The sequence below is a fragment of the Girardinichthys multiradiatus genome, chromosome 6 (assembly GCF_021462225.1).
Source record: "Girardinichthys multiradiatus isolate DD_20200921_A chromosome 6, DD_fGirMul_XY1, whole genome shotgun sequence".
NCBI classification, from domain to species: domain Eukaryota; kingdom Metazoa; phylum Chordata; class Actinopteri; order Cyprinodontiformes; family Goodeidae; genus Girardinichthys; species Girardinichthys multiradiatus.
In genome coordinates this window covers 4,523,466-4,548,940 of record NC_061799.1, presented here as the reverse complement: position 1 = coordinate 4,548,940, position 25,475 = coordinate 4,523,466, and the positions used below count along the sequence as shown (strand labels likewise).

General features: G+C 40.8%; 1 protein-coding gene across 4 annotated transcripts in view; it reads right to left on the bottom strand.

Annotated features, from left to right (window-relative positions):
* crtc1a (CREB regulated transcription coactivator 1a) overlaps positions 1–25,475 on the bottom strand; it is an 87,447-nt gene that overhangs the window by 28,539 nt on the left and 33,433 nt on the right. For all 4 annotated transcript variants that reach the window (XM_047368186.1, XM_047368185.1, XM_047368188.1 and 1 more), the window contains exons 3-9: positions 21,568–21,693; positions 13,127–13,188; positions 12,066–12,160; positions 11,396–11,481; positions 11,258–11,298; positions 8,982–9,172; positions 8,651–8,796 (exon numbers count right to left, since the gene is read on the bottom strand). In XM_047368186.1, coding sequence (XP_047224142.1) covers positions 8,651–8,796; positions 8,982–9,172; positions 11,258–11,298; positions 11,396–11,481; positions 12,066–12,160; positions 13,127–13,188; positions 21,568–21,693 — 747 coding nt within the window. The remainder of the gene's footprint in view (positions 1–8,650; positions 8,797–8,981; positions 9,173–11,257; positions 11,299–11,395; positions 11,482–12,065; positions 12,161–13,126; positions 13,189–21,567; positions 21,694–25,475) is intronic.

The window sequence follows — 25,475 nt, the reverse complement described above, 5'->3', positions numbered from 1 at the left end:
CACTGAAAGGGGAACCACTGGGTGACAACGAGAACCCAGCAAAGTACATCTCTACACAATTGGAGAAATGGAAACAGGATGCAGAACAGGACATTGACAAGAGTCCTCTACTCACAACCATATTTCGGAATACCATCGTAGAGAGTATGCCAGCACCTGTGCGGAGCAGACTCGATGTTGTTGGTCTGACATCAATGCCACACAAAGAGTTCAGAGATCATGTGGTACACAACGTCGCAAAATACAGGAAAGAGGAGCAAAAGCTAGATGAACAAGACAAAAATATACAAAGAAAGCTGGCCCAACTGCAACTGGGAGAGCTCCAGGGAAAGGGTAAAGCTAAAACACAAGCTGTAATGGTGAAAGGGGAAGAACGACCTAACGCCCCATCAACAACGCCTGCAGCACCTTTTCCTGATGTGGTGCATCCATCACAGGTGGGTCCTCCAAACTTTCAAACCGCCCCGCCGCCGCATCCGGTAGTGAATGTCTACCCTATGACATGGAATTCACTACCATTTAGAGCACGAGGAAGACAGCAAAGAGGATCCCCGTGGGCAAACAGGGGACGAAATGCTGCACCCGGAATACCGGGGAGATGTTGGACATGTAATAAACCTGGACATCGTGCTGAACAATGTTTCCAAGGGCAGCATCCAAACATGGGGCGAGCGCGTGGCAGGGCCGGGCCGGGTCCTCCCAGAGGTCTAACTAACATGCCAAATTTTAGCTACTAGGGTTGCCCAGAGAGCTCCAGAGGGGAGAATCAGCACCCAGTTGTAAGCAGGGGTGCTGAAAATGAGCCAATGCTAAACATTCAAATAGAAAAGAAACACCAATGTTAGTTGATACAGGAGCAGCTTACACATGTGTGAGCCCAAATTATGCAACTCATCTCCCCATGTATGATAAATTTGCATCAACAGTAGGGTTCTCGGGAACACGACAACTAATTCAAATGACGGCTCCTGTACGACTGGTGGCAGATGAAGAAATAAAAATACTAATTTTAGTCTCTGATCAAATCCCAATTAACTTGTTGGGTAGAGATGCTCTGTGTAAATTGAAACTAAAAATTTGGTGTACCCCTCAAGGAGTATATGTTCAAAAAGAAGGTCTGGATCTCCAAATGTTCATGCAGGTGCATGAGGGAAAGGTTTATTGGCTGGGAGACATTGACAGTCCAGTTGGAAATGTGATTTCTGAGTGGGGCCAGTACATTCAACTCCAACTTCCAGAAGCTAAAAAACCTCGTTTGGACTACCATTGTACAATGTACTACGATTTTTTCAAAAGCAAAGAGTTTGAGGAAAAGTGGGACAGTGAAACACAAGGATTGAATGTCAACCTGGCAACCAAATACATTGTTATTGGTAAACAAGGGGCAGCGATAAATGTGGAATCGAACGATTTCATTTCCAAATGGTGTAACGTTCCGGAATCGGTGTCACACATAACCTTGTTTGTAAATAATAATTTTCATGCAAAAGACTTGGCACCAATGATGAAAGTTGCTACTACAACTAAATGGAAAGAACCAAACAATCCATTAATTTTTCAATCACAGGATGCATCAATGATTAAGATTGTGAGCGAAACATTGATGAAATCCAAAACACAAGTAGTGACAGTGCCTGTAAATGACCCAAACACATTTGAAGAAAAGGAGTTGTCAAAAGGAAGTTTTATTTTTGAGGACATGTTAAAACATGTTCCAGATCACATATGGTCAAAACATGATAGAGATGTGGGTTTGGTAAAATCAGCCAGCCCATTTAAGGTTGAGTTGAAACAAAATGTAGACCTTCCATTCCGTCCACAGTACCCGCTAAAGGCAGAAGCAGAACAAGGCATTAGCAGAACTATTGAAGGACTGCTAGAAGCAGGAGTGTTGATGGAAACAAACAGTGGGTACATGTTGCTTTTGACATATCCAGATATAACTTTAGAAAGATGTAACACCTTAAATCCAGCCAACATGATTCCTCTTGATTGTGAAGGAGAACCACATGAGTGTGTTGCTGAAACAATGAAATATACAAGACTAAGACCAGACTTGGAGTCAACTCCATTGACGAACGTGGAAATCATTTACTTTGTCGACGGATCATGTTTCAGAGATTATCTCGGGAACCATGCAGGATTCGCAATCGTTGAGCAGAGAGGTGATGACTTTGAAACGGTAAAAGCTGAAATGTGTGAGCAACCATGCTCAGCACAACTAGCAGAATTGAAAGCATTAACAGAGGCATGTAAACTGGCAAAAGGTAAGGTGGCTAACATTTTCACAGACTCGGCTTATGCCCATGGAGTTTGTTATTTGTTTGCCTCTCTTTGGAAGCAAAGAGGGTTCAAAAGAGCAGATGGAAGTCCAGTTCTACATAAAGAGCAGCTTCAACAGCTAATCGATGCAATGATGCTCCCCTCAAAACTGGCAGTGATAAAGTGCCAGGCACACCGCAAAGGTAATGATGTAGTCATAAGAGGTAACAACGCAGCAGACGAAGCAGCAAAGATGGCATCCCGATGCCAGATGGCTATCTTGACACCTGTAGTATCATTGGAACCTTTGGTTACGCCAGAAGACTTGCTACTGATTCAACAAGAGGCAAACAGCAGTGAGCGTGACCTCTCGGCAAGAAGAGGCGCAACAATGAGTGAAAATGGTTTGTGGAGATCCCAGGATGGTCTACTGGTGGCACCAGTGGCATTGTTAAGAATGTTGATTTCAGAAGCGCATGGTGCGGATCACTGTGACAGAACTAAGGTGTTGGAGAAACTGAGAAATCAAGGTTTTTGGTCCCCACATTTGCGAGCCATGGTAGATGAACTTCTCAGTCAATGTGACATATGTGCTCAGAATAATGTTCGTAAAGGTATAAAATCACCCATTGGACACATTCCAGTCCCTGAGGGACCTTTCAAACATCTTGTGATAGATTTTGTAGACATGATCAAACCGGTTCAGGGAAAACGATACATGCTGGTAGTGATTGATCGTTTCAGTCGATGGGTGGAAGCCATCCCAACAAAAACACTGGGAGCAGATGCCGTTATCAAATTCTTAACAAGAGAAGTGATTCCCAGATTTGGAATCCCCTCTGAAATAAGTTCGGATAACGGCGCAGCATTTGTGCAGAAAACAGTCAGAGGTGTTTTGCAGCAGTTACGGATCAAACAAAGGTTTGGTGCAGTCTACCATCCCCAAAGCCAGGGAATGGTTGAAAGAATAAATGGAACCTTGAAAGCTAAACTGAACAAAATATGTGCTTCAACTAAGCTAAACTGGGTAGACGCTTTGCCGCTTGCACTAATGAGCTATCGCATGCAAATGCATAGAAGCACACATCTAACACCGCATGAAATGCTGACTGGCAGACCGATGCCCGTGCCTCAATGGAGGCTACCATTCAAGGGACCAGCCCTTGAGCAGTTGCAAACAGAGTTGAAAGCTTATATGGAACAACTAACTGCTATCCATAGAGCCATCTATTTGCAGGAAGAAGCTAAAAGTTCCAGTCCAGAGACGGTGCTGAATAAGCCCGTGGAGCCTGGAGATCTGGTGTAGGTGAAGGTGTACAGACGCAAGTGGCACGAACCAAGATGGGAAGGGCCGTGCAAGGTCAAAAGAACCACGTCCACGGCCGTTCAGTTAGAGGGAAGTGACACTTGGCATCATCTGACTTATTGCACAAAGATTCATAAAAAAGAGAAAGCAGAACTCAATTCTACAGAGGATGAACACAAAAGTTGCAATGTTGAAACTGATACAAATAAGTGTTCAACTATGGATGTTGACAGAGGTGGTGGTGTACCACGCAGCAGCGAAAGTGGAAATGACCTCTTACAATCTGCAGCCGGCACTACAAGACGCACCATTGCAACGAGAAGCACAATCAAGTGCAGAGAGGAGCAGCAGTGTGAACGACCGAGACCATCATCCCAAGGATATGAACAGTGACTCAATGGCATCGGCTAAAGGCAAAAGATCCACATCCAACAGAGATGAGTACAAAACAACCTGTTATTACCCAGACCAGTACACACCCGTGTCCTTGCCAGCTGAAGAAGAATTAGTAAGCCATGTGAAAGTTAAAAATAAGTCAGCAACAAAAATTAGGAAACTTCGTAAGGTTAGATATGTGCATGCAGGATGGAAATGGAGGGCCAGCATTACAGACACCGAATTCAAGACAGGGTTAGCAACTGAATATGAAGTGAACGTAAACTGGGATGGAAGAAGATTATGTGGCAGAAATGTCAAAGGAAGGAATACAGAATATGGTGCAGATCAATGTACAATTACAATGAACATAAGGGATGTCGGTTTTGATGTGGAAGTGAGATTAGAAACCCATTGGAGTGAAGATAGTAATTATAGATACAACATGGTCATGAGAAATCCAGACACAACCGCAGCAGTAAGAGGCGAAGGGGATTTGGAGCATATAGAGGATACGCCATTAACTGCTAAAGTAGAAATGATAGGAGGAAGGATCAGATTACACATCTCACCCCAAGAAACGAGAGATAATTTGTTGGGTAGGAGCATAATTATTTCTAGATTAGGACTCAAAAATGACAAACGGCGAATGTGCAGTTGGTACATGGATTACAATTACCAGATTACAGTAAAAAAAATCAGGAAACTGTTAAATGTCGTTTACAAGTTGTAAAAACAACCTGTGGATGGACTGTGGAAATGGACGTGATAGCTCTTAGAATAGAGAAAACTTATGAATTGAGGCTCGAAGAAGCTACGAATGGTGGAATAGTAGAGTCAAGTATGTTTTGGAAAGTTCCAGATAAAGGAAGCGTATTAATTGAAAACAAGTGTTATTCGCTGTTTACAGTTACTAGTAAAACTCCCACGATTGAGACAGATAGAGACGAGCAAGATGACATAATCCTACCCCAGGAACATACCACGGAAAAATTCACTACTATTGTAGTGGGTGCAATGAATTTTTACATCCAATACCTACCATATAGACATGTAAAAATGTTACAGACCATATACTGTTTTGTGCGAACTTTGCAAGGATGGAAGATGTTACCATCATGTTTTGTATTGGCAGTTGCTCTGTCTACTGATGTATTTTGTTTTGAATTATCCATTGTTCGGGAACTTGGAGCCATGATGGCCGGAAATCCGGTGGGACTGCCCGTGTCCGAAGATGGACATTGAGGACGTTCAAACATCACAATAAGGTGATGTCATTTATTCGTAACAAAGCCATATAAAAATTTCTGTTAAAAGCATATTATTGGTGACGGTCAATATTATGTGTTTATGTCAAAGTAGGGGTTGAACTGCCATTTCTGTTTAACAGTTTTCTCCTGGTTATGTTATATTAGGTAGGTAAGCATGTTGTATTTCTTTTTGGGGTTCCTTTGGTAAGGTAAGGGGTATTCTTGAAGAATAGGCCTTGTTTTGTTTGTTATTTTGGCCTGAGTTCACCCTGAAGCTATGATAATCATTTTAACCTTATGTAAACATGTTATAACTGTTTTGACAAGAGTCATTAGTATTGTGAGGGATATATGTGGAAGATGATATTAATGTGAGAAAAAGGACTATAAGGATGTGGTTTGGGAAAATACTGGTCAGTGTTTTCTGTATGTCCAGGAAAAAACATCGGGAAGCTGCCATCCAAAGAGACTCTGGTGGTTCGGGGACCCCTCGTACGTTGGGCGTGGACTCAGAGACATATGGACAGCGCTTGGGGACCCTGAATCAGGACTAATGTGATGGCAGAACAATAAAGTTGCAAAAGACTGACCTAAAAGATGTGGAATTGCTCGGAGTACGGAGTGCACATGAGGACGCAGCAAAGGACTTAATGGATGTGTTGTCATGTTATTCTTTGTCATCCTATGTAATAATTTCAATGTTCTTAGTAGTTAGATTTGCTGAAGGAATGTTCTGAATCATGTTAACCCATTTATACTTGCAAGTTGTGATATTCTGCTCTAAGAGGTTTGACAAGACCAATGTTCTTCGTTACAAAGGTTTTGGTAATAGGAATGACAGAGTAGGACCTGATTGGCATGAAAGGTCCTTAAAATAGATGATAATGATGCCCATTAGATTCAATACAGAGATTTCTCGTTCAGATTGGCAGAGAATGGGATTTTTCTGAGGCCTCCAGCAGTTTTTCCCCGCCTTTTAGGATGGGTGGGTTTTTCGACTGGTGTGCCCTAAGCCGACCTGAAGGTCCCCTTCATCAATACGTAAGTTTGTGAGGTTGATAGACATGGATGTTTTCCATGGGTGAATTGATGAGATGTGTTCCTGAAGGAGACTTTTGGGAAGAGCTACAGAGTAGCCAGATTTGGTCTAATTAGTGAATAGGTTAGTCTACCATAGTCTAACACAGTTAACATAATGTGCGCATAGGAGCTCTAATTAGGATCTTAATTAATTAGTTGAACCCGAAATTTCAGACCTAAACAAGATCATATAGAGTTGCTTATTAATTTTGTATACGAAGTAATTCCATTACCTTTCATAATCGTTCACATTTTTCCTTTTATTCACTCATAAACAGCACTTATACTCACAGGATATTTACAGTATGAATATAGGATCTCTCTCTCAGTTGTTAATTAGATTGAAAACCTAATTAAAGGGGGGATATGTGGAAGCGTAAAGCTCTGTTTAACTAGATAAAAAGTGTTATTATTGTCTTTACCATAATAAAATGAACTCTGTGATAAGTTCACTCTGAGTGGAGACATGTAAGCTGTGTGTTTGGGAAACAGATTACATTAGAGGAAAGTTCTTGGCGAGAGGAAAGACAAATGAGCTTGTTGTTGCAGGCAGCCAGGAAATCTGGCGAACACTGCCAGGTCAACTGACCTGAGAGTTTGCAATCCAGATAAAGTCATGAGAGTGTTATTACAATATGTCACGTACGCCAATCTGATGTTTTCCAGATGTTGGACAGGAGTGTATTCTCGGAAAAAGTTGAGATAACAGTGTGAATGTGCCAAGGAATGTTATATAACGGAGAATAATGATTTCAATTGGTCAAGAAGACCCCAATACACACTAATGCTTTGTAATTGTATAAAAACCGCCCTTTAAGAAGTGAAAGGAGGGTGACTTCTGGAATTTTTGATGAAGATGTTGTTTGTGCGCTTTTGAAGAATAAAAGTACCCTCTCGTGAGGTTGTTTGAAGAGAGAATATTTCTGAGTACTGTTTTAATTATTTTGGCTCAGAGATCCGACCGCATCGCTCCCAAACTTGCCTTGAACTTTTAGTAATTTTAATTTTGTTACCTTGCAGGATTACCAGAACCTGACCTTGCCTTGTCGTGTGGAACTCTGCCTGGATTAACAACTTCTGGAAAAAAGCTATCCAGCTCCATGAGCAAAGACTCTAACCACTCGTTACTTCATTGGACCTCACCGGTTGGCAGCCTCCGGAATTCTTCGCTCCTTGGATTACCACTCAAGAACCCTGTCCACCCTCCTCTTTCCACTGCGCCAACTTCTGAAAACCCTGGACCGTCTTATCATTCTGGCACACCATTATCCACCATCATCTACCTCAAGGGTAAACAACTATTTGGTCTCTCTGCTCCTCCACTCTCTGGCGGATCATTCCATCATACCAGTAAGGCTGAATTATTCTTTAATGTTTGACCCTGAGTATTCCCTGCTTACCATTCTGTTTATTTTACAGTTGGTCTCCCGGTTCCAGTTTCCCTGCTCACATCACTACACTGTAAATAAACTCTTCACCGAAAAACTTTGTCTCCTGAATTGCTTTCTGCATGTGGGTCAAATCCGTTAAAACCAATATGGCAATAAGAAAATAAAAGGAAAGTTGGACTAGAAAACCTAACTAATGTTTTGATAACACAGTCAAAAGGCCACTCTAAACAAGTTTTTAATCTTGATTTAAAGCAACTTAGGGTTTCGGTGCTTCTACAGTTTTCTGGCTGTTTATTCCAGATTAGTGGAGCATAACAACTAAAAGCTGCTTCTCCATATTTGGTTCTGGTTTTGGGTACGCAGAGTAGATTTGAGCGAGATGACCTGAGAGGTCTGGCTGGTTGATACACTGATAAGTCTGTAACGTATTTTGGTGCTAAGCCATTCAGTGATTTATAGACTAACAGAAGTATTTTAAACTCTATTCTCTGAGCTACAGGGAGCCAGTGTAGGGACTTTAGAACCGGGGTGATGTGCTCCACTTTTTTAGTTCTAGTGAGGACGCAGGCAGCAGCGTTCTGGATCAACTGCAGCTGTCTGATCGACTTTTTGGCAGACCTGTGAAGACACCGTTGCAGTAATCAATTCTACTAAAGATGAACACATGAATTAGTTTTTCATGGTCCTGCTGAGACACCAGGCACCCCCACAGAGTAGCCATACGCCTGACATGGAGGCAGATTGTCAGTAAAGCACAGGAGCAGCAGGTCCCAGGCCAGAGAAGCACAGGGAGAGACACAGAGTACCGAATCCCACTACCCAATCATGCTGCCACAGCGCAGGGGCCAGCAACCCAGCCACTCTGGCAGCCAAGCACCTGCACACAGCCCCAGTGCAGAACTGTCTAGCACAAGTGCCCCAAACAAAATCCAACAAATTATCCTTAATGTTCTGATGTTAAATGATTCATGCAAAACGGGAGGTACCTGGGAAAGAGGGAGTTGTGGAGATGTTTGGGAGAGCTGCATGTTCTGCTGCTGGTGTGAGTCTCCTGGATTTAGGATGACAGGAACCATGTTGTTCTGGTCAGACTGCATTTCCATGGTTACTGTGGACTGAGAGGTGTTCACTCCTACCCAGTACACAAAAACAGCATGAGGAAAGTCGTCTTAAAGCACACACATGAAATTGGCATTAAGCAAGTTCAAAATGTGGAAATGAAAAGCCATGGAGATTCTGCCAATATGTTTGAGAAAATCACAATTTAGAACTAAACAATCACTTTTAATTGAGCCCATGGCAGCATCTGAGGAATACCTTGTGTGGTTCCCAGAGTCTGTGTACTGCTGGGAGGGCCAAATGAGGAGGCAGCTGGATCATCTGAGTCCAGTGGGGTAGGCAGTGGAGGGGGAAACTGGATGTTGGTCAAGTCAGGCAGAGAACCGCCGCTGTTGTGGGCCGCTGGTTTCAGTGACGTGGTCAGCTGATTGTCCGGAGTCGAGAATATGCTGCAGAAAACAGACGAATGCTGTGAATCTGAGAATAGTGGGTTGATAAACCCAGCAAAATCATAACCACTCAACAGTTTATGCAAATTACTTAGTGCTCCTAAATTAAAAAAAACAAAAAAACAACTCTAGTTATTTGGACTTCACTCATCTTTTCGCCCCACACTTCATTGCTTTGGCACATGATAAAAAAATATGTTTCATTAAAATCAGATGGCTTTAATTAGAAAACCATAACTTGATTTAGACTTGTTAATCATATGTGTGAATAGATTATTAAAGTAAACCATCAGTTCAACACCATTCTAATAACATACAGCCTGCATGACTGCATGGTTTCAGTTTCATATTCAGACACGACAAAGGGTGACGTCTTTGGAGCTGAAGATCTTAAAAAAAAAAAAAAACTTAGTTAGCCAGTTAGTTGTTCTGAATGGCATTAACTTAGCCCCAATACTAATGTAGTTGGATAGGTCAGCCCATTCTGGGAGTCCTTCATGATCAGGATTGTCCGTCCTTGAGTAAACAACTCCGAAAAGCCTCCAAATCTTATGGTCATAAAAGACGAAGGTTTAATAACTTCTGCACACAAGTTCGGAGTTGTACCAAACTTTCTGCGCGCCATTGCAGACCAGCACTCAACACATTCACAGGGACATTTGCTGACATCACTTTAGCTCCACACACTTAGACCAGGAAGTGACTTGTTTTGCTGGTTGATTTTCTTCTTTTACATTCACATATATAACTTTCAAGCAGTGTTTGATGACACAGAACAAGGTGATGTTGATTCTTACTATGACCTGCAACTATTGGCTAAATTAAGTGGGAGGGGCTGAGTGGCGAATTTCCATATCTTGCTATATCTTTCTATACAGTTGGCTCTAAATCATACATGTGTGATTTGATTTGCTCCAAACTAGATATGAGTCATCTGTGTCAATATCCAAACAGCTCAACTGTATTACATTGGAGTCTGAATCAACTGCGCCCCCTAGGATATTTACAACACCTATTTATCCCTAAGTATTATCAGATCCGCACCAATGTTGTATGCTTCCTGATGGATGACTGTTCAGCACATTGTTAGGGAACACTGATGACAGTCTTTTAGCCCCACCCACTGAGGACAAATCAGTGGTTTCTGAGGTGCATGACCCTTATTGACTGTGATAGTCTGTAAAAGTTTCAAAGTTTGTCTATAACACAGAAATTTCAAATGACATTTCTAAAATACTACAGGGAGTCTTGATTAATGCTTCGCCACCAAACAGGAAGTGATCAACAGCTTCCATCAGGAAGGTCTGATGTCAGCCAAATTTTGAAGACTTCTCGTCAGAGCAGAACTCGGCCTGTCATAATTCAGGACTCAAAACGCATTCAGCAGATGAAATACCGGGCATAGGAAAAGGAGAATCCAACAGTGAGAAACAAAATTAGAGAGTTTAAATACAGCGAGGGTGGAGAAATGATCAGTGAACCAGAATAGCTAATCAGATGAAATGTGGAGCAGCTGGTGGTAGGGAAAAAACAGAGCAACTGAAGGAAGGCTAATCAACACAGATGAGCAGGAACATAGAGAAGTAACAGAATTCTAACAGAATTAAGAACACTATAACACAAAATAACTAATAAGCAAAACACATGACAAGCATAAAAAAAGAATTAACGAAGGCAAGACCTAAAGAACAAAGTTAATGGTGAAGAAATGGTCAAAATACCCACAGAAGAAAATCAATTGTCAAACAACTACAGATCATGACACAGCCTGATTGAAGGTGATGTCAAGGCTTGCTCACAGTACCGCCTAGTGGCAACGTGGGGAATTGAGCGGTGAGCTCGTTAAAGGCGGCGATGCGGTACACCTCTCTCTGTTACCATCAGTTGTTCTTTATGTCCCAGAGAGGCCACTGAAGCTATAATTTAAATATGGGCATGATCTGTAAATCACAGTCGTTTCCAGCAGTCACATTAATCAACTCCTGACTGTTCAGATATGGGGACTGGCTAGTATACACTCTGGTTTAAACACATATGACTTATCCAACAATCTTCACCCAATTTTAAAACCAGTAAAATACTCACTGGATCCCAGGAACTTGACACCGCTCAGACTGTGACACATTCTGAAGGGAGAGAAAATTACAGCAAAGCCAGTGAGTGGAACACACTAAACAACTCCAGCACAATCTGAATCTGAAAATACTCTTATCAAGCTTTTACCATTTTACAGTCCCAGTTCTGCTCTTGTGCATCTTCCTCAACCTCTTGTTTAATGACTCCAGACCCTGGAACAGTGAGTAAGAGAACTGGAGAGATGGAGATAGAAAACAATCTTTTCAGTCTCTTGTAGACATCAGTTCTATTACATCTCATAATAACAGGAGCACATAAGCCATTGCTAACTGTGGTGAATTCATATTAAAATAAAAATGTAGGCATTATAAAAGTAAAACTAAATCAAAATGTGTGATAAAATTAGAAAGAGGAGATGAATACAGTTTTAACCCAAGCTTTTAAATTAGAAAATAGCCATTAGCAAGAACATTCATTAGCTACCACATGTTCTCACCAATCAATTTTCCTTCTACGCCTACAAAGCAACATTCAGACCCTTTCATCATGCTCTGGAGGGCACTCAACTGAACCATCAAGAGAAAGTAGCAAAATACCACACAGATAAACAAGATTACAACAAAACAGCCCATCCACTATCATCCACTTCAGATCGTACACAGAGGCCTCATTAGGAGAACAAACTAACAAACATCTTGCTCTATATACAGAGTTAAACCAGTTTAGGACAGTTACTTTTTCTGTTCAAATACCAAAACTTTATTTCATTTACTGAGCTTTAAAACAGAAGTATGAGTAAAATCACAATGTCCTGTACCTCGTTTTGGCTGAAGTTCTTGGGAGCCTCCACTGAAGGAGGCTTGCTGTGCAGGAGTCAGTGTGCTCTGATGGAGTGCTGAGTCAGAATTTGTCCTGCAGTATATGTATAAAATAATGTAGATAACAAGTAAGTGTTGCTTGAATAAAGCATGTGAAGATGTCATTCATAATGTTGAGCACAAGAGTTGCTTTACACGTTTATTTTTAAAAGAACTAGAACAAAGTTCAGTTCACACAGGTAGAAATCATCAATAAAGTTGTGAGTTGGGCTACATTAACATGTAGAACAGTCAAAGGGAAAGATAAATGTAGGAAATATCCCCTCCAGCCTGCAGCACCTGCAAGCTAAGATCTGGAAAAACCTTTGTGACCTAAACATGGTTCTGCAGGTAGCATGCATAACTTGTGTGTGGCTGAATAACACAGTAAGACTGACGTTTGAAGGCTTGACTGATCTTTAAAAACCATAATTAACTTGTTTTGTCTTCAGAACAGTTAAACATATTTATGTCAGCTTAGCTAGCATAGAATGTTAGGGTTAAAGCTGTGAGTGGTCATGACACTAAGAACATAACCGTCTTTATCTATGATTGCATGTATAATAATGACAGTTTTAACAAGTTGAGCCTTCAATGCAGGCATAAACCACAATTAGCAACACATTTTCCTCCAAGGTTGAAACTTTTTTTTTAAGATGATGGAGCATCAATGCTGCTCTCACCACACACACTTGGCACAATATGTGGTTTGCACGCGTTTCGAATTTAACAAAGTCAAATTCTATGTGCATTAATTACAACGTTTTTAAATATCTTTCATTTTTTACCTTTTATTAAAGATCAGGCAACAATCCCATTTAGCATTCATTGAACATATTTACCATAACATGCTGGTGTAATACACCAAGCAAGGAATAATCAATTGTTTCATGAGAAACAGCTTCGTAGTAAATTAAAGGGTGTGGTACACATAAACACTGAAAAAGAATTCTCTGGAACTGAGCAGAGAAGATGTGTTCCGGCCACACAGTTAGATTGAAGAGCAATGCAGACATCTTACCTTCTCCAACTGGTATCAGGTGGCGGTGACAGATAAACTGAGCCATATGGACAGCTGTCAATGTGAAACTTCAGGTTAAGAAAAATCATCTGAAGACTGAGACTTGACATGTTTCATACATTGTTTCATATGATTTTTTACAATGCAAGAAGATAGAATAAAATTGATATCTGACACACTAACTTCCGCTATAACTTCATATCCAAACCATAAACTAGGATGCACCAGGGATACTAGCTGATATACAGGGGTTGGACAATGAAACTGAAACACCTGTCATTTTAGTATGGGAGGTTTCATGGCTAAATTGGACCAGCCTGGTAGCCAGTCTTCATTGATTGCACATTGCACCAGTAAGAGCAGAGTGTGAAGGTTCAATTAGCAGGGTAAGAGCACAGTTTTATTCAAAATATTGAAATGCACACAACATTATGGGTGACATACCAGAGTTCAAAAGAGGACAAATTGTTGGTGCACGTCTTGCTGGCGCATCTGTGACCAAGACAGCAAATCTTTGTGATGTATCAAGAGCCACGGTATCCAGGGTAATGTCAGCATACCACCAAGACCAAGAAGGACGAACCACATCCAACAGGATTAACTGTGGACGCAAGAGGAAGCTGTCGGAAAGGGATGTTCAGGTGCTAACCCGGATTGTATTTAAAAAACATAAAACCACGGCTGCCCAAATCACGGCAGAATTAAATATGCACCTCAACTCTCCTGTTTCCACCAGAACTGTCTGTCAGGAGCTCCACAGGGTCAATATACACGGCCCGGCTGCTATAGCCAAACCTTTGGTCACTCATGCCAATGCCAAACGTCGATTTCAGTGGTGCAAGGAGTGCAAATCTTGGGCTGTGGACAATGTGAAACATGTATTGTTCTCTGATGAGTCCACCTTTACTGTTTTCCCCACATCCGGGAGAGTTACGGTGTGGAGAAGCCCCAAAGAAGCGTACCACCCAGACTGTTGCATGCCCAGAGTGAAGCATCAGGGTGGATCAATGATGGTTTGGGCTGCCATATCATGGACGCCTCACTGCCAAGGACTACCGAACCATTCTTGAGGACCATGTGCATCCAATGGTTCAAACATTGTATCCTGAAGGCGGTGCCGTGTATCAGGATGACAATGCACCAATACACACAGCAAGACTGGTGAAAGATTGGTTTGATGAACATGAAAGTGAAGTTGAACATCTCCCATGGCCTGCACAGTCACCAGATCTAAATATTATTGAGCCACTTTGGGGTGTTTTGGAGGAGCGAGTCAGGAAACGTTTTCCTCCACCAGTATCACGTAGTGACCTGGCCACTATCCTGCAAGAAGAATGGCTTAAAATCCCTCTGACCACTGTGCAACACTTGTATATGTCATTCCCAAGACAAATTGATGCTGTATTGGCCGCAAAAGGAGGCCCTACACCATACTAATAAATTATTGTGGTCTAAAACCAGGTGTTTCAGTTTCATTGTCCAACCCCTGTAGATATCCAACTTTAGTCATGCTGCCCTGTTCTTTTCCAACAGACCAGACTTGGTTAAATACAAATTATCCTTGCAGAATTAGATTTAAAATTAATTTTAATTCAACCAGGTTTGTATCTGGTAGCAAATGAGACAGGCATCTTTCAGGAGATAAAGCAATATAAAAGGAGACTCAATTTAGAAAAAATAATAAATCTGTTTTTACATTACAGTTGAACAAAAAAGACAGTCGCTGTGTGGCCCAGGAATGCAGCCTCTGTGCTCCAGGACTGTTTTTAGAGCACAGACTGGCAGGTCTTCAGTGAGGCAGCTACGCATGAGGGAGAGGTGAGCCTGGAGGAATATACCTCCTCCATCCTAGGCTTCATCTTCAAGTGTGCTGGTGATATCACCACCACCACCAGGACAGTAACCTGCTATCTGAACCAGAAACCATGGCTGAATGCTGAGGGGAGAGCTCTGCTCAAAGGTAGGGTTCAGGGCAGGACTGGTTTCAGCACTCATAGGGGCGAGGAAGGGATTGACTATAGGTATAACGAGAGCCAAAGCCACATACACCCAGAAAAATCAGGGTCACTTTTCCACCAACGACCCCCGGTGCATGTGGAGGGGCATTAAGTGCATCGCAAACTACAACACCAGGGAAGCACAGCGACCAAGAGACTCCTCCTTGCCAGATGCACTCAACAGGTTCTATGCCCCCAGCACCAGATTTATGTCATCACCTGGTGACATGCCCCTCATTGTGACCACAGCAGATGTGAGGAAGACCCTCCAGGGAATCAACCCCCGCAAGGCTGCAGGCCCCGACAATATCCTAGGGTGGGTACTGAGGGACTACGCACATCAGCTGTCAGATGTGTTGTCGGACATCTTCAACACCCCATTGTCACTGGCATCTGTCCCCACCTGCTACTATTGTCCCCATCCTCAAATGTTCCACAGTGGCATGCCTAAATGACTACCGACCTGTAGCCCTAACCCCGGTAGTCATGAAGTGCTTCGAGAGGCTGGTCATGACTAATACAGGTCCTTCTCAAAATATTAGCATATTGTGATAAAGTTCATTATTTTCCATAATGTAATGATGAAAATTTAACATTCATATATTTTAGATTCATTGCACACTAACTGAAATATTTCAGGTCTTTTATTGTCTTAATACGGATTATTTTGGCATACAGCTCATGAAAACCCAAAATTCCTATCTCACAAAATTAGCATATTTCATCCGACCAATAAAAGAAAAGTGTTTTTAATACAAAAAAGGTCAACCTTCAAATAATCATGTACAGTTATGCACTCAATACTTGGTCGGGAATCCTTTGGCAGAAATGACTGCTTCAATGCGGCGTGGCATGGAGGCAATCAGCCTGTGGCACTGCTGAGGTCTTATGGAGGCCCAGGATGCTTCGATAGCGGCCTTTAGCTCATCCAGAGTGTTGGGTCTTGAGTCTCTCAACGTTCTCTTCACAATATCCCACAGATTATATATGGGGTTCAGGTCAGGAGAGTTGGCAGGCCAATTGAGCACAGTGATACCATGGTCATTAAACCATTTACCAGTGGTTTTGGCACTGTGAGCAGGTGCCAGGTCGTGCTGAAAAATGAAATCTTCATCTCCATAAAGCTTTTCAGCAGATGGAAGCATGAAGTGCTCCAAAATCTCCTGATAGCTAGCTGCATTGACCCTGCCCTTGATAAAACACAGTGGACCAACACCAGCAGCTGACACGGCACCCCAGACCATCACTGACTGTGGGTACTTGACACTGGACTTCTGGCATTTTGGCATTTCCTTCTTCCCAGTCTTCCTCCAGACTCTGGCACCTTGATTTCCGAATGACATGCAGAATTTGCTTTCATCCGAAAAAAGTACTTTAGACCACTGAGCAACAGTCCAGTGCTGCTTCTCTGTAGCCCAGATCAGGCGCTTCTGCCGCTGTTTCTGGTTCAAAAGTGGCTTGACCCGGGGAATGCGGAACCTGTAGCCCATTTCCTGCACAGGCCTGTGCACGGTGGCTCTGGATGTTTCTACTCCAGACTCAGTCCACTGCTTCCGCAGGTCCCCCAAGGTCTGGAATTGGCCCTTCTCCACAATCTTCCTCAGGGTCCGGTCACCTCTTCTCGTTGTGCAGTGTTTTCTGCCACACCTTTTCCTTCCCACAGACTTCCCACTGAGGTGCCTTGATACAGCACTCTGGGAACAGCCTATTTGTTCAGAAATTTATTTCTGTGTCTTACCCTCTTGCTTGAGGGTGTCAATAGTGGCCTTCTGGACAGCAGTCAGGTCGGCAGTCTTACCCATGATTGGGGTTTTGAGTGATGAACCAGGCTGGGAGTTTTAAAGGCCTCAGGAATCTTTTGCAGGTGTTTAGAGTTAACTCGTTGATTCAGATGATTAGGTTCATAGCTCGTTTAGAGACCCTTTTAATGATATGCTAATTTTGTGAGATAGGAATTTTGGGTTTTCATGAGCTGTATGCCAAAATCATCCGTATTAAGACAATAAAAGACCTGAAATATTTCAGTTAGTGTGCAATGAATCTAAAATATATGAATGTTAAATTTTCATCATGACATTATGGAAAATAATGAACTTTATCACAATATGCTAATTGTTTGAGAAGGACCTGTAGGAAGAACTGCTCCACTGAAAACGCCATCTCATCGGTGGTCCACACAGCCCTCACCCATCTGGAGAGCAGTAACTCCTACATCCGTCTACTCTTTCTAGATTTCTCCTCAGCCTTCAATACCATCATTCCACAGACCCTCGTGCAAAAGAGACCCACACTGAGGAACTGGGTCCTGGACCTACTGACCAACAGACCTCAGACTTTCAGGATTCACAACACTGTCTCCTCCTCCCAGCACTGGCTCACCCCAGGACTGCGTGTTGAGCCCCCTCCTGTTCACTGTGTTGACGTATGACTGCTCGGCGAGACATCCCAGCTGTCATATAGTGAAGTTTGCAGACAACACAGCAGTAGTGGGATGAATCATGAATAATGGGGGAGCAGTCTTCCCACCACCTTGGACCTCTACACATCATGATGCAGGGGGAAGGCCATCTGCATCATGAAGGACTCCACCCATGAAGAACTCCGCACACAAACTGTTTCAGCCCCTTCCCTCAGGCAGGCGGCTGAGGAGCATTCAGAGCAAGACCACCAGGCTCAGAAACAGCTTCTTCTCTGAAGCTGTCAGACTGCTGAACTTGAGCTGCACTGTGTAGACTCTCTCACTGCCCACTGATCTGCACTAAACACTTCACCCACCAAAGGTGCAATATTTCACTCACTTATAGTTGCAATATTTAGGACAACCTCATGCTTTACATGTGTATTTAGTACTTTGCAAAGTTAATTTCTGGTTCACCATTTAACTGTGTATAATTATTATTATTATTATTTTTTTTGCTCTTCGCTGCATATATTTTTACTGATTGCTATTTATTGTTAGATTTAGCTTTAAGTTATACTTAGTTTTCTTTTTACTTAAGTATTAGGCTTCTTAAGCGGGACCTGAGTCCAAATTTCGTACCTTAACATGTAAATGTGAGGTGGTACGACAAGAAAAGTCCTTGAATCCTTGAATAAACATTGTAGAAAATTATCTATACCCTTATCAATAACAAAAGGAAATATTTTATAGCAATCAAACGTTTCTTATAATTGTTGACCAGTTTTTACATGTTTTTGATTAATTTAAACTTGGGACTCTAGGTTGGCCAATCTAATAGAATAATATTCAGTCAACAGAAACATCTTTAAATAAAAAGATTACTTCAAACCTGAAAATACCAGAGGTATGAATAATTTTGGGCTTAACTGTACTTGTTCTAACTCGATTTTGCCTGAACTGCAGCCTGCAGGTATAGCTATAGCTAGTACCTAGTCTATTTCCTAGTCTGACATGAGCCAACTCGCTGAGACAAGCACGGCTGAGAAGACCGCATACTCTCTTTGCTTCTTCCAACTGGTAAAAAAAAAAAAGCTTTCTATGTGCAGAGGGAAGTACTGGTATCTTAAATTATTTGGAGGTGGCTTCCGTGCCATTCCTAAATTGACAAATAACATCAATTCCTCTCTAAGATTATTGCCTTCCACCTGGGCATTAACAGAAGATTATTTTGTCCAGATATTTTTAAAAAAAGGCAGACCTCACAAAAAAATGGGTCATAATGGCTTGTTGCCAGTTAATCCAGTGTCTGTGTTTAATGTGAAATATGGCTTTCTGCCCAAGGTGGCACTTCAATAGGAGGTGCCAAGATGCAACAAAAAAAAGTGAATTTATCAATTAAACCTTGTGAACAAGAAGAATCCAGTCGCCAGCATCATTCTTAGGTCCTTTACCAGTTCATAAATTCTTGATTCTCATGCCCTGATGCCTACAGCTAAATCTAACCATCACACTTAATCCTAAACTTATGACTAACCAATTACAATGATAAATCAACAAATCATATGTTTACTATTCTATGCAGAGTTGTGAACTAGAAAATACCTGGCCAGGTTATTCTTTCTGCATGCTATAAATGTAAATAATGTCCTGCCTGAACTGGAAATAGATTTGGACTTTTGGACTTAGAGTGGTGCTGAATCTACTGTTAGATGCTACTGACCTGAGTATGTTTTCTTTTTGCTTATTTATTTACTAGTGTTGGAGTCATCGATTTTGGTCGCACATTTTGACATGCACAGCCCAACAGACATTGCAACTCTGACGTCACCGGGATTATAAATCCGCCACAAAAAACGTTTCGTGGCCATTTCCAGCGTGTCTCATGGGACGACGCAACGCAGGCATATATTTGGAGAGACAAAAGCTCATAGGCGAATTTTTGCTACACAAGGCCATTCCCGGAAGACCTTGAAGGCTAGAAATTTGTCTGATACAAGAAAATCAGAAGATTAATATGCCGATCGAAGACCACACCGCAGGTGAAAACCCACAGAGGTTTTATTTCCAAGGAGATGAGTTTCCGCCTTGTTGATTCAGTCAACTAAACGGTTCTTCATATTTTCCCCTCCTGGACGGATGAGCAGTTTACCGTTTTTTTTCTTGGATCATGGATGCGTGATTTCCCGCGCTCTCTTGCTTTCTTGAGACCTGACCCAACCGGTGATAAGAAGAAATCAACGTCAAAGTAATTGTGTTCTTTTTATATTAAATTGGATAGCTACATGTAGAAGTCTGGGCAGGATGAGGCATAGTTAAGGTGATTTAGAATCCCCAGTAGTTAATCTAAGGTATTAACTTGTTGCATGCAATACTGATTGAAGTATTTATGCTGAGCTGTGTTTGGATTTGCTGTGCAAGCGCTGCTGAATCATGTGTGTTCATGTTTTGTCCGGTTGATCCCAAATCAGCCAGGAGTTAGAAGTTGGACTTTTAAAAGTTTTCAATCAAAGCAACTGCGGTCTGGGCCTCGCTTGACCACTCCTTTGTTCCAGTTTATTACTCGAGTTTTTCCACTGAGTTCCCGCCTCAGAGTTTTATGACTCTTTGTTCGAGATTTGGGGCAATCAGCTGCTAGAGGCTAAAGGGGCGTGGCCCCATTGTTTTATCAGCTGATCACTGCAATTGAAACATCAGCACAACAGGAGGATTTATCTTTCTATTTAACCCAAATTCTACATTTTGTCCATAAAACTGCTGGTTTGATCTTCATAGACACTCAATGCACATATATTTTTCTGTTATTATTATTGTTAGGTAGTCATTTTTATTCCCTTTGTGTAGAATAGTGCTTGTTAGTTAGGTGAAGGTTTTTGGACCAGAATAATGGTATATAAGAATCATTATTATCTTCAATAAATCTTCATAAATATAATAAAGAGAAGCGTTTATGTTTATTTCATGCAAGAAAGATTTGTCTGTCAAAACAAAGTCGAAGTTCCCCCAACTTCGGTGAAGTGGTTAAATGAACAGTGACATTTTGTGGTTTTGGTTAATAATTTATCAATTATTAATGATGAATAGCTAATTGTAATTATTAAAGAGGTTTGAGCCAATGATCACAACACCAGAGGACATCTCTGATTTCTATTCGTAAGTAATGATTTTTGGTTGAGAAATACATTTTTTTTCAAATTATGATTTTAAATTATAATTCTTGATAAATATTAATTAATCCATAATCATAATTCTTACACTAGCTTATGATTTAGCACTAAATTAAAGGGCAATTCCTCTGTTTTTAGTAGTCCGAACTTCATTTGCCTCGCTAGTTACACATTTTAGAAGAATTAGGCAACACCAGGATTATTTTACAGTGAAGAGAGATTTTTTAAAATATGAAATGAAAGTTATTCATTCTTTTGTATTCATTTTTATTGCTTTCTTAGCATAAGGACCATGTTAAACAGGCAAAGACAATAAACAAACTAGACTGGTCACACCTAGGCTGAATCTTTCTACAGTGATTACAGCTCAATCAATATTTTTTATTTAACATTTCTAATCAGTTACACAATAAAACCTTTTTTGCTGAGTGGGGTGACAGAATGGCCCATGGTGACAGAAAAACACCACTGTCTGATCTAAAGCATCTGACTGCAATCTGTTTCTATTACTCCTATGGAAGCAGCAATGACTGAATTATTCTGTGTTTTGGACAAATCTTGTCAAGCAGATCCTGACACAGGGCAATGGGACACTACCTATTGGTTCATCTGTTGTTTTACTGACCTACTTCAAAATCTGTTGGGCAGTAGATTCTTTAGATTCTTTCTTGTCTTGAGGCATAATTTAAAGTAGAAAAATGCATTATTTAGTCTTGCAACAACTTCAATTTTTATGTAAGATTTCCACCTGTTCCTGCCACTTTGTGTTGGAAGGTACGGTGTTCATCCAAGAGCTAAAGGAAAGGGAAACCATTTGTGACTCAAAAATATTGAGTCTAATGTCCAGTCTCACAGGCTTGAGACAGTTTTAAAGGATATCTGGCGTCCATGTTTGTCTATGGAGAGAGGTTTTCGGTTGGGTGATGTGATGCGATTCCGGTCACGGTACACTCTGTCCACCAATCCGTGGTGTCGTGTTGATCTATTAGTGTCAAGCCCTGAATTCTGAGAGATTATGAAAAAACATTAATAAAAAATATCACAGTTACACCTACTGTGTGCACATTGTCCTTCCCTCCCAAAAGATTTGCATCAGTGGTTAAGTATTTTATAAGCAGTTACTGTGTAAATAAATGAAAGCTTTCCTTAAACTATGAAGTCATGAATTTATATTTTAAAAAAACCATTGCTTTAGTCAAGGTAGGCTGTGTTTGGCCCATATTCCACAGATCTTCGCCAGCACAAAACAATTGGGCATCTCAGTATATACTGGCTGTTGAACAGGGCTGGAAGATGATGTGACACAGGGCAAAATGACAAAAGGACATTTTCAAGGAATTTGCAAGTGAAATTAGAAAAGTGAAGAAATTAAAATTAAACCTAATATGAAAGGAAAAGCAAAATGTTCCCCCAAAACTAGATACATCAGCAGAATACAACTTCTGTCCAAATCAGATTATTTTAACTTTGTTAAATCCTGGCAAACGGCAAAAAGTTCTCTGAGGTTTTGCATACTTGTCTGATGTTTTTAGTCCTGGACTAAACTTTAAACTTTTTCATGTGTTGAGCGAGCCGTTTTCTCCAGACAAATATGTGTGGAAGGAAGACATGGTTTCCCTTCTTTCATATGGACTGGGACATTGGATAACTTTTCATTGTTTACTGAATTTATGACACAACATACAACTTTATGTATTTATTGAAACGTCAATAATGGTTTACAAAGGTTTGACTTTATCGTGAATTTGCTCTTATCCAAACAGAGGGAACATCATATAGATGGGCCTGACATACCTCTTTATCTATCTACGCTTATTGACAAGGTTGTGCTCCTATTCCAGGTATTTTAGGTCCAGCTGAACAATCTTGTTCTATCTAGTCAGAAACAGAGTTTTCACTACAACGTCTTAGGGGGCAATAATGCATCAGTTTACACAATGTCCACAGAACGGGAGGAGAAGAAGAAAATAACTAACAGGTAGGAACACAACGATTCACAACAGAATATTGAGCAGTTTTTGTATCATTGCTGTCCCTGTGAGACAAATGATCCACACTGGGAAAACAGCAGATCAACCCTCATCTCCTAACTGTATTTCTTTAAAACAAGCTTTGTTGTTGGTTTTCTTCTTCTGCTCATGATCTGACCTGTTGTTCCCTTTACCCGCTGTGTTTGGCGCCACATTCTGCCTAGGAGTATTTTTATACCTGTCAGCAACGTGGTCAAAAAATCTGGGTTGCACACAGACCTCAACGGAAACTGGGAGGTATAAATAAAGCATAATATTTTGTTAAACTCCCTGAGCAACTTGCACTTTGACCAGACATCTTTTGGTTTCATCAAAAAGCTTCTGCAGTTATTCTGACTAAATATGCGACTACTGTTTGGCAGAATTTGTAGAATTTGTAGTCCATCAATTTCCAATGAGTTTCAGGGCAGTGCTATGAAAAGGCCATTCCAGAAACTTGACCATAGCCTGCTTTACCTTTTCCAAAACCAGCTTTCTATGGGTATCATTGGCCTGTAGGAACCCACAGTGATAACCAGTTATCAAAAAGTTGTTGATTTGATTATTACAACTCCAATTCTAATGAAGCTGGGATGTTGTGTAAAACATAAATAAAAACAGAATACATTGATCAACCTGTATATTCACTCATTTTAAATTAGATGCTTGCAACACTTTCCAAAAAAGTTGGGAGAGGGTCAACAAAAGACTAGGAAAGATGAGGATTGCTCAATAAACACTTGTTTGGAACATTCTGTACATAAAAATGTATAAAAGGAGCATCCCCGAAAGGCTCAGTTGTTCACAAGCAAGGATGGGGCGAGATTCACCACTTTGATAACAGCTGTGTGAGCAAATAGTCGAGCAGTTTAAGAACAAAGTTTCTCAACGTACAATTGCAAGGAATTTAGGGATTTCATTAACTACAGTCCATAATATCATCAAAAGATTCAGAGAATCCGGAGAAATCTCTGCATGTAAGCGGCAAGGATGACCACAGGTGTGGTGAGGAACTTAGATGGGTTAATGTTGAACACTGTGCATTAAATAAGCATTGGACATCTCCTTATTCTAAAGGGTGAAACATATTCATTGATTGAAACTTTATTAATCCACAAAGGGGAAATATGTTTGTCCCAGCATAAAACACAAATAATGCACTTTGCATTATTGAAACACAGCAATAAAAACAAACAATATACACCAATAAACGTCTAGGAGACACACACACACACACACACACACACAAATGAGTATGGCTGATACATATCCTGAAACTAGCGTCCATTTCATTAAACTTTGCTACCAAACAGCCACTAACTGCAGTCAATCCTGATTATTAACAAGAAGGTAAAAGGCCTTGGCTTGTCAAGTTCAAAGGTACTAAAGAATATTCAGAGGCACTTTATTAAAATATTTCTATTTATCTATACCTGTATGTATAATTTTTAATGATTCCACCCTGGAAAAAGAACAATTGCAATAAAATATTAAAAGTCCAAATTTAACTTAACATTCATGCCCATGATGACTTCTAACCAAACTAATTGTGTGAATGCTGAAGGCATCTTCTTATTATTCTGGTTGCTTCCGTACACTTTTTGATTCGCTACTCCTCCTGCATACTCTGTGCTATTTCAACCGTTCAACTTTCACAATATTCAGCCCTTTCAGGACATTCCGGCTATGACTTTTGGTATTTATACCTTTTATACGTTTTAAAATATTCAGCTTTTTATGGTTTTTTTGGTCCCATTGAAATGATTGGGAAACCTCAAAAATTCTAATAAAACGTCACTGTTTTTGCCATTTAACTACTTCCGTATACTTTCAGCTAGAAACACCATTCAACTTTTAAAATGCTTTCACAGCCTTCTGCTATTATTGTATAATTCAACTAGTGGGACAAACAGTTTTCTGGCAACACGCCCCAAAGCAACGCAAAGTCAACACACCCTGTATAGGAAATCTACAGGAATTTCAGTAAAAACCTGAGCAAAAAATCCCTAAACTCACATTCGAATCGCTGCCTCTCGTAAACCGTTCGAGGTAGAAACATGAGCCTTGTGGAGATTTATCTTCAGACCTTGCTGGCGCTCACAGTGAAATAATTTTTTTGGATAACTTTTATCGTTTGTCATAAAATAGGTTTGTTTAGGAGTACCAAATTTGTCCTGCCCAAAATCGCTTAAAATTGAAAAATTTCAAAAATTATCCACTTTTCTACACTGTCATATCTCCTACACGGATTTATGTAGACACACCAAAATCTCCAGGATTGTTCACCGATCCCTGCTGATACTTACGGTCTAAAAATCTGTTGGATACCTTTTATCGTTTTCTCGTGAAGTATGTTTGTTTGAGAGTGAAAAATTCACCTTCACGCGGGTTAAAAATTGTCAAAATGATCCACTTTTTCACAGGGTCACACCTCCCAGACAGATTTTTGTAGAAACTTGAGAAGCTCCATGATTGTTCAGCAAGGCCTGCTGATTCATACGGTGCATGAATCAAATCGATAGCCCTTAAAGTTTCTGAGTTATTAGACGTTGTTCGTGAGCATGTTCAGGCATTTTTGTGATTTTCTCCATTTTTCCCTTTCTTTTCACCTAGTGTTGTGCCTTTAATATTATATTTTCAGCAAAAAAGTGTTAACATTGTAGAATATAAACTATCTTTGTGTGTAACTGGAATGTGCAGATAGCGGATAGGGAATGCAAGGTCATAAATTGGTGAAGCACAGGGGGGTGTAGCGGATGGGAGTGAAGGAGACAGGAG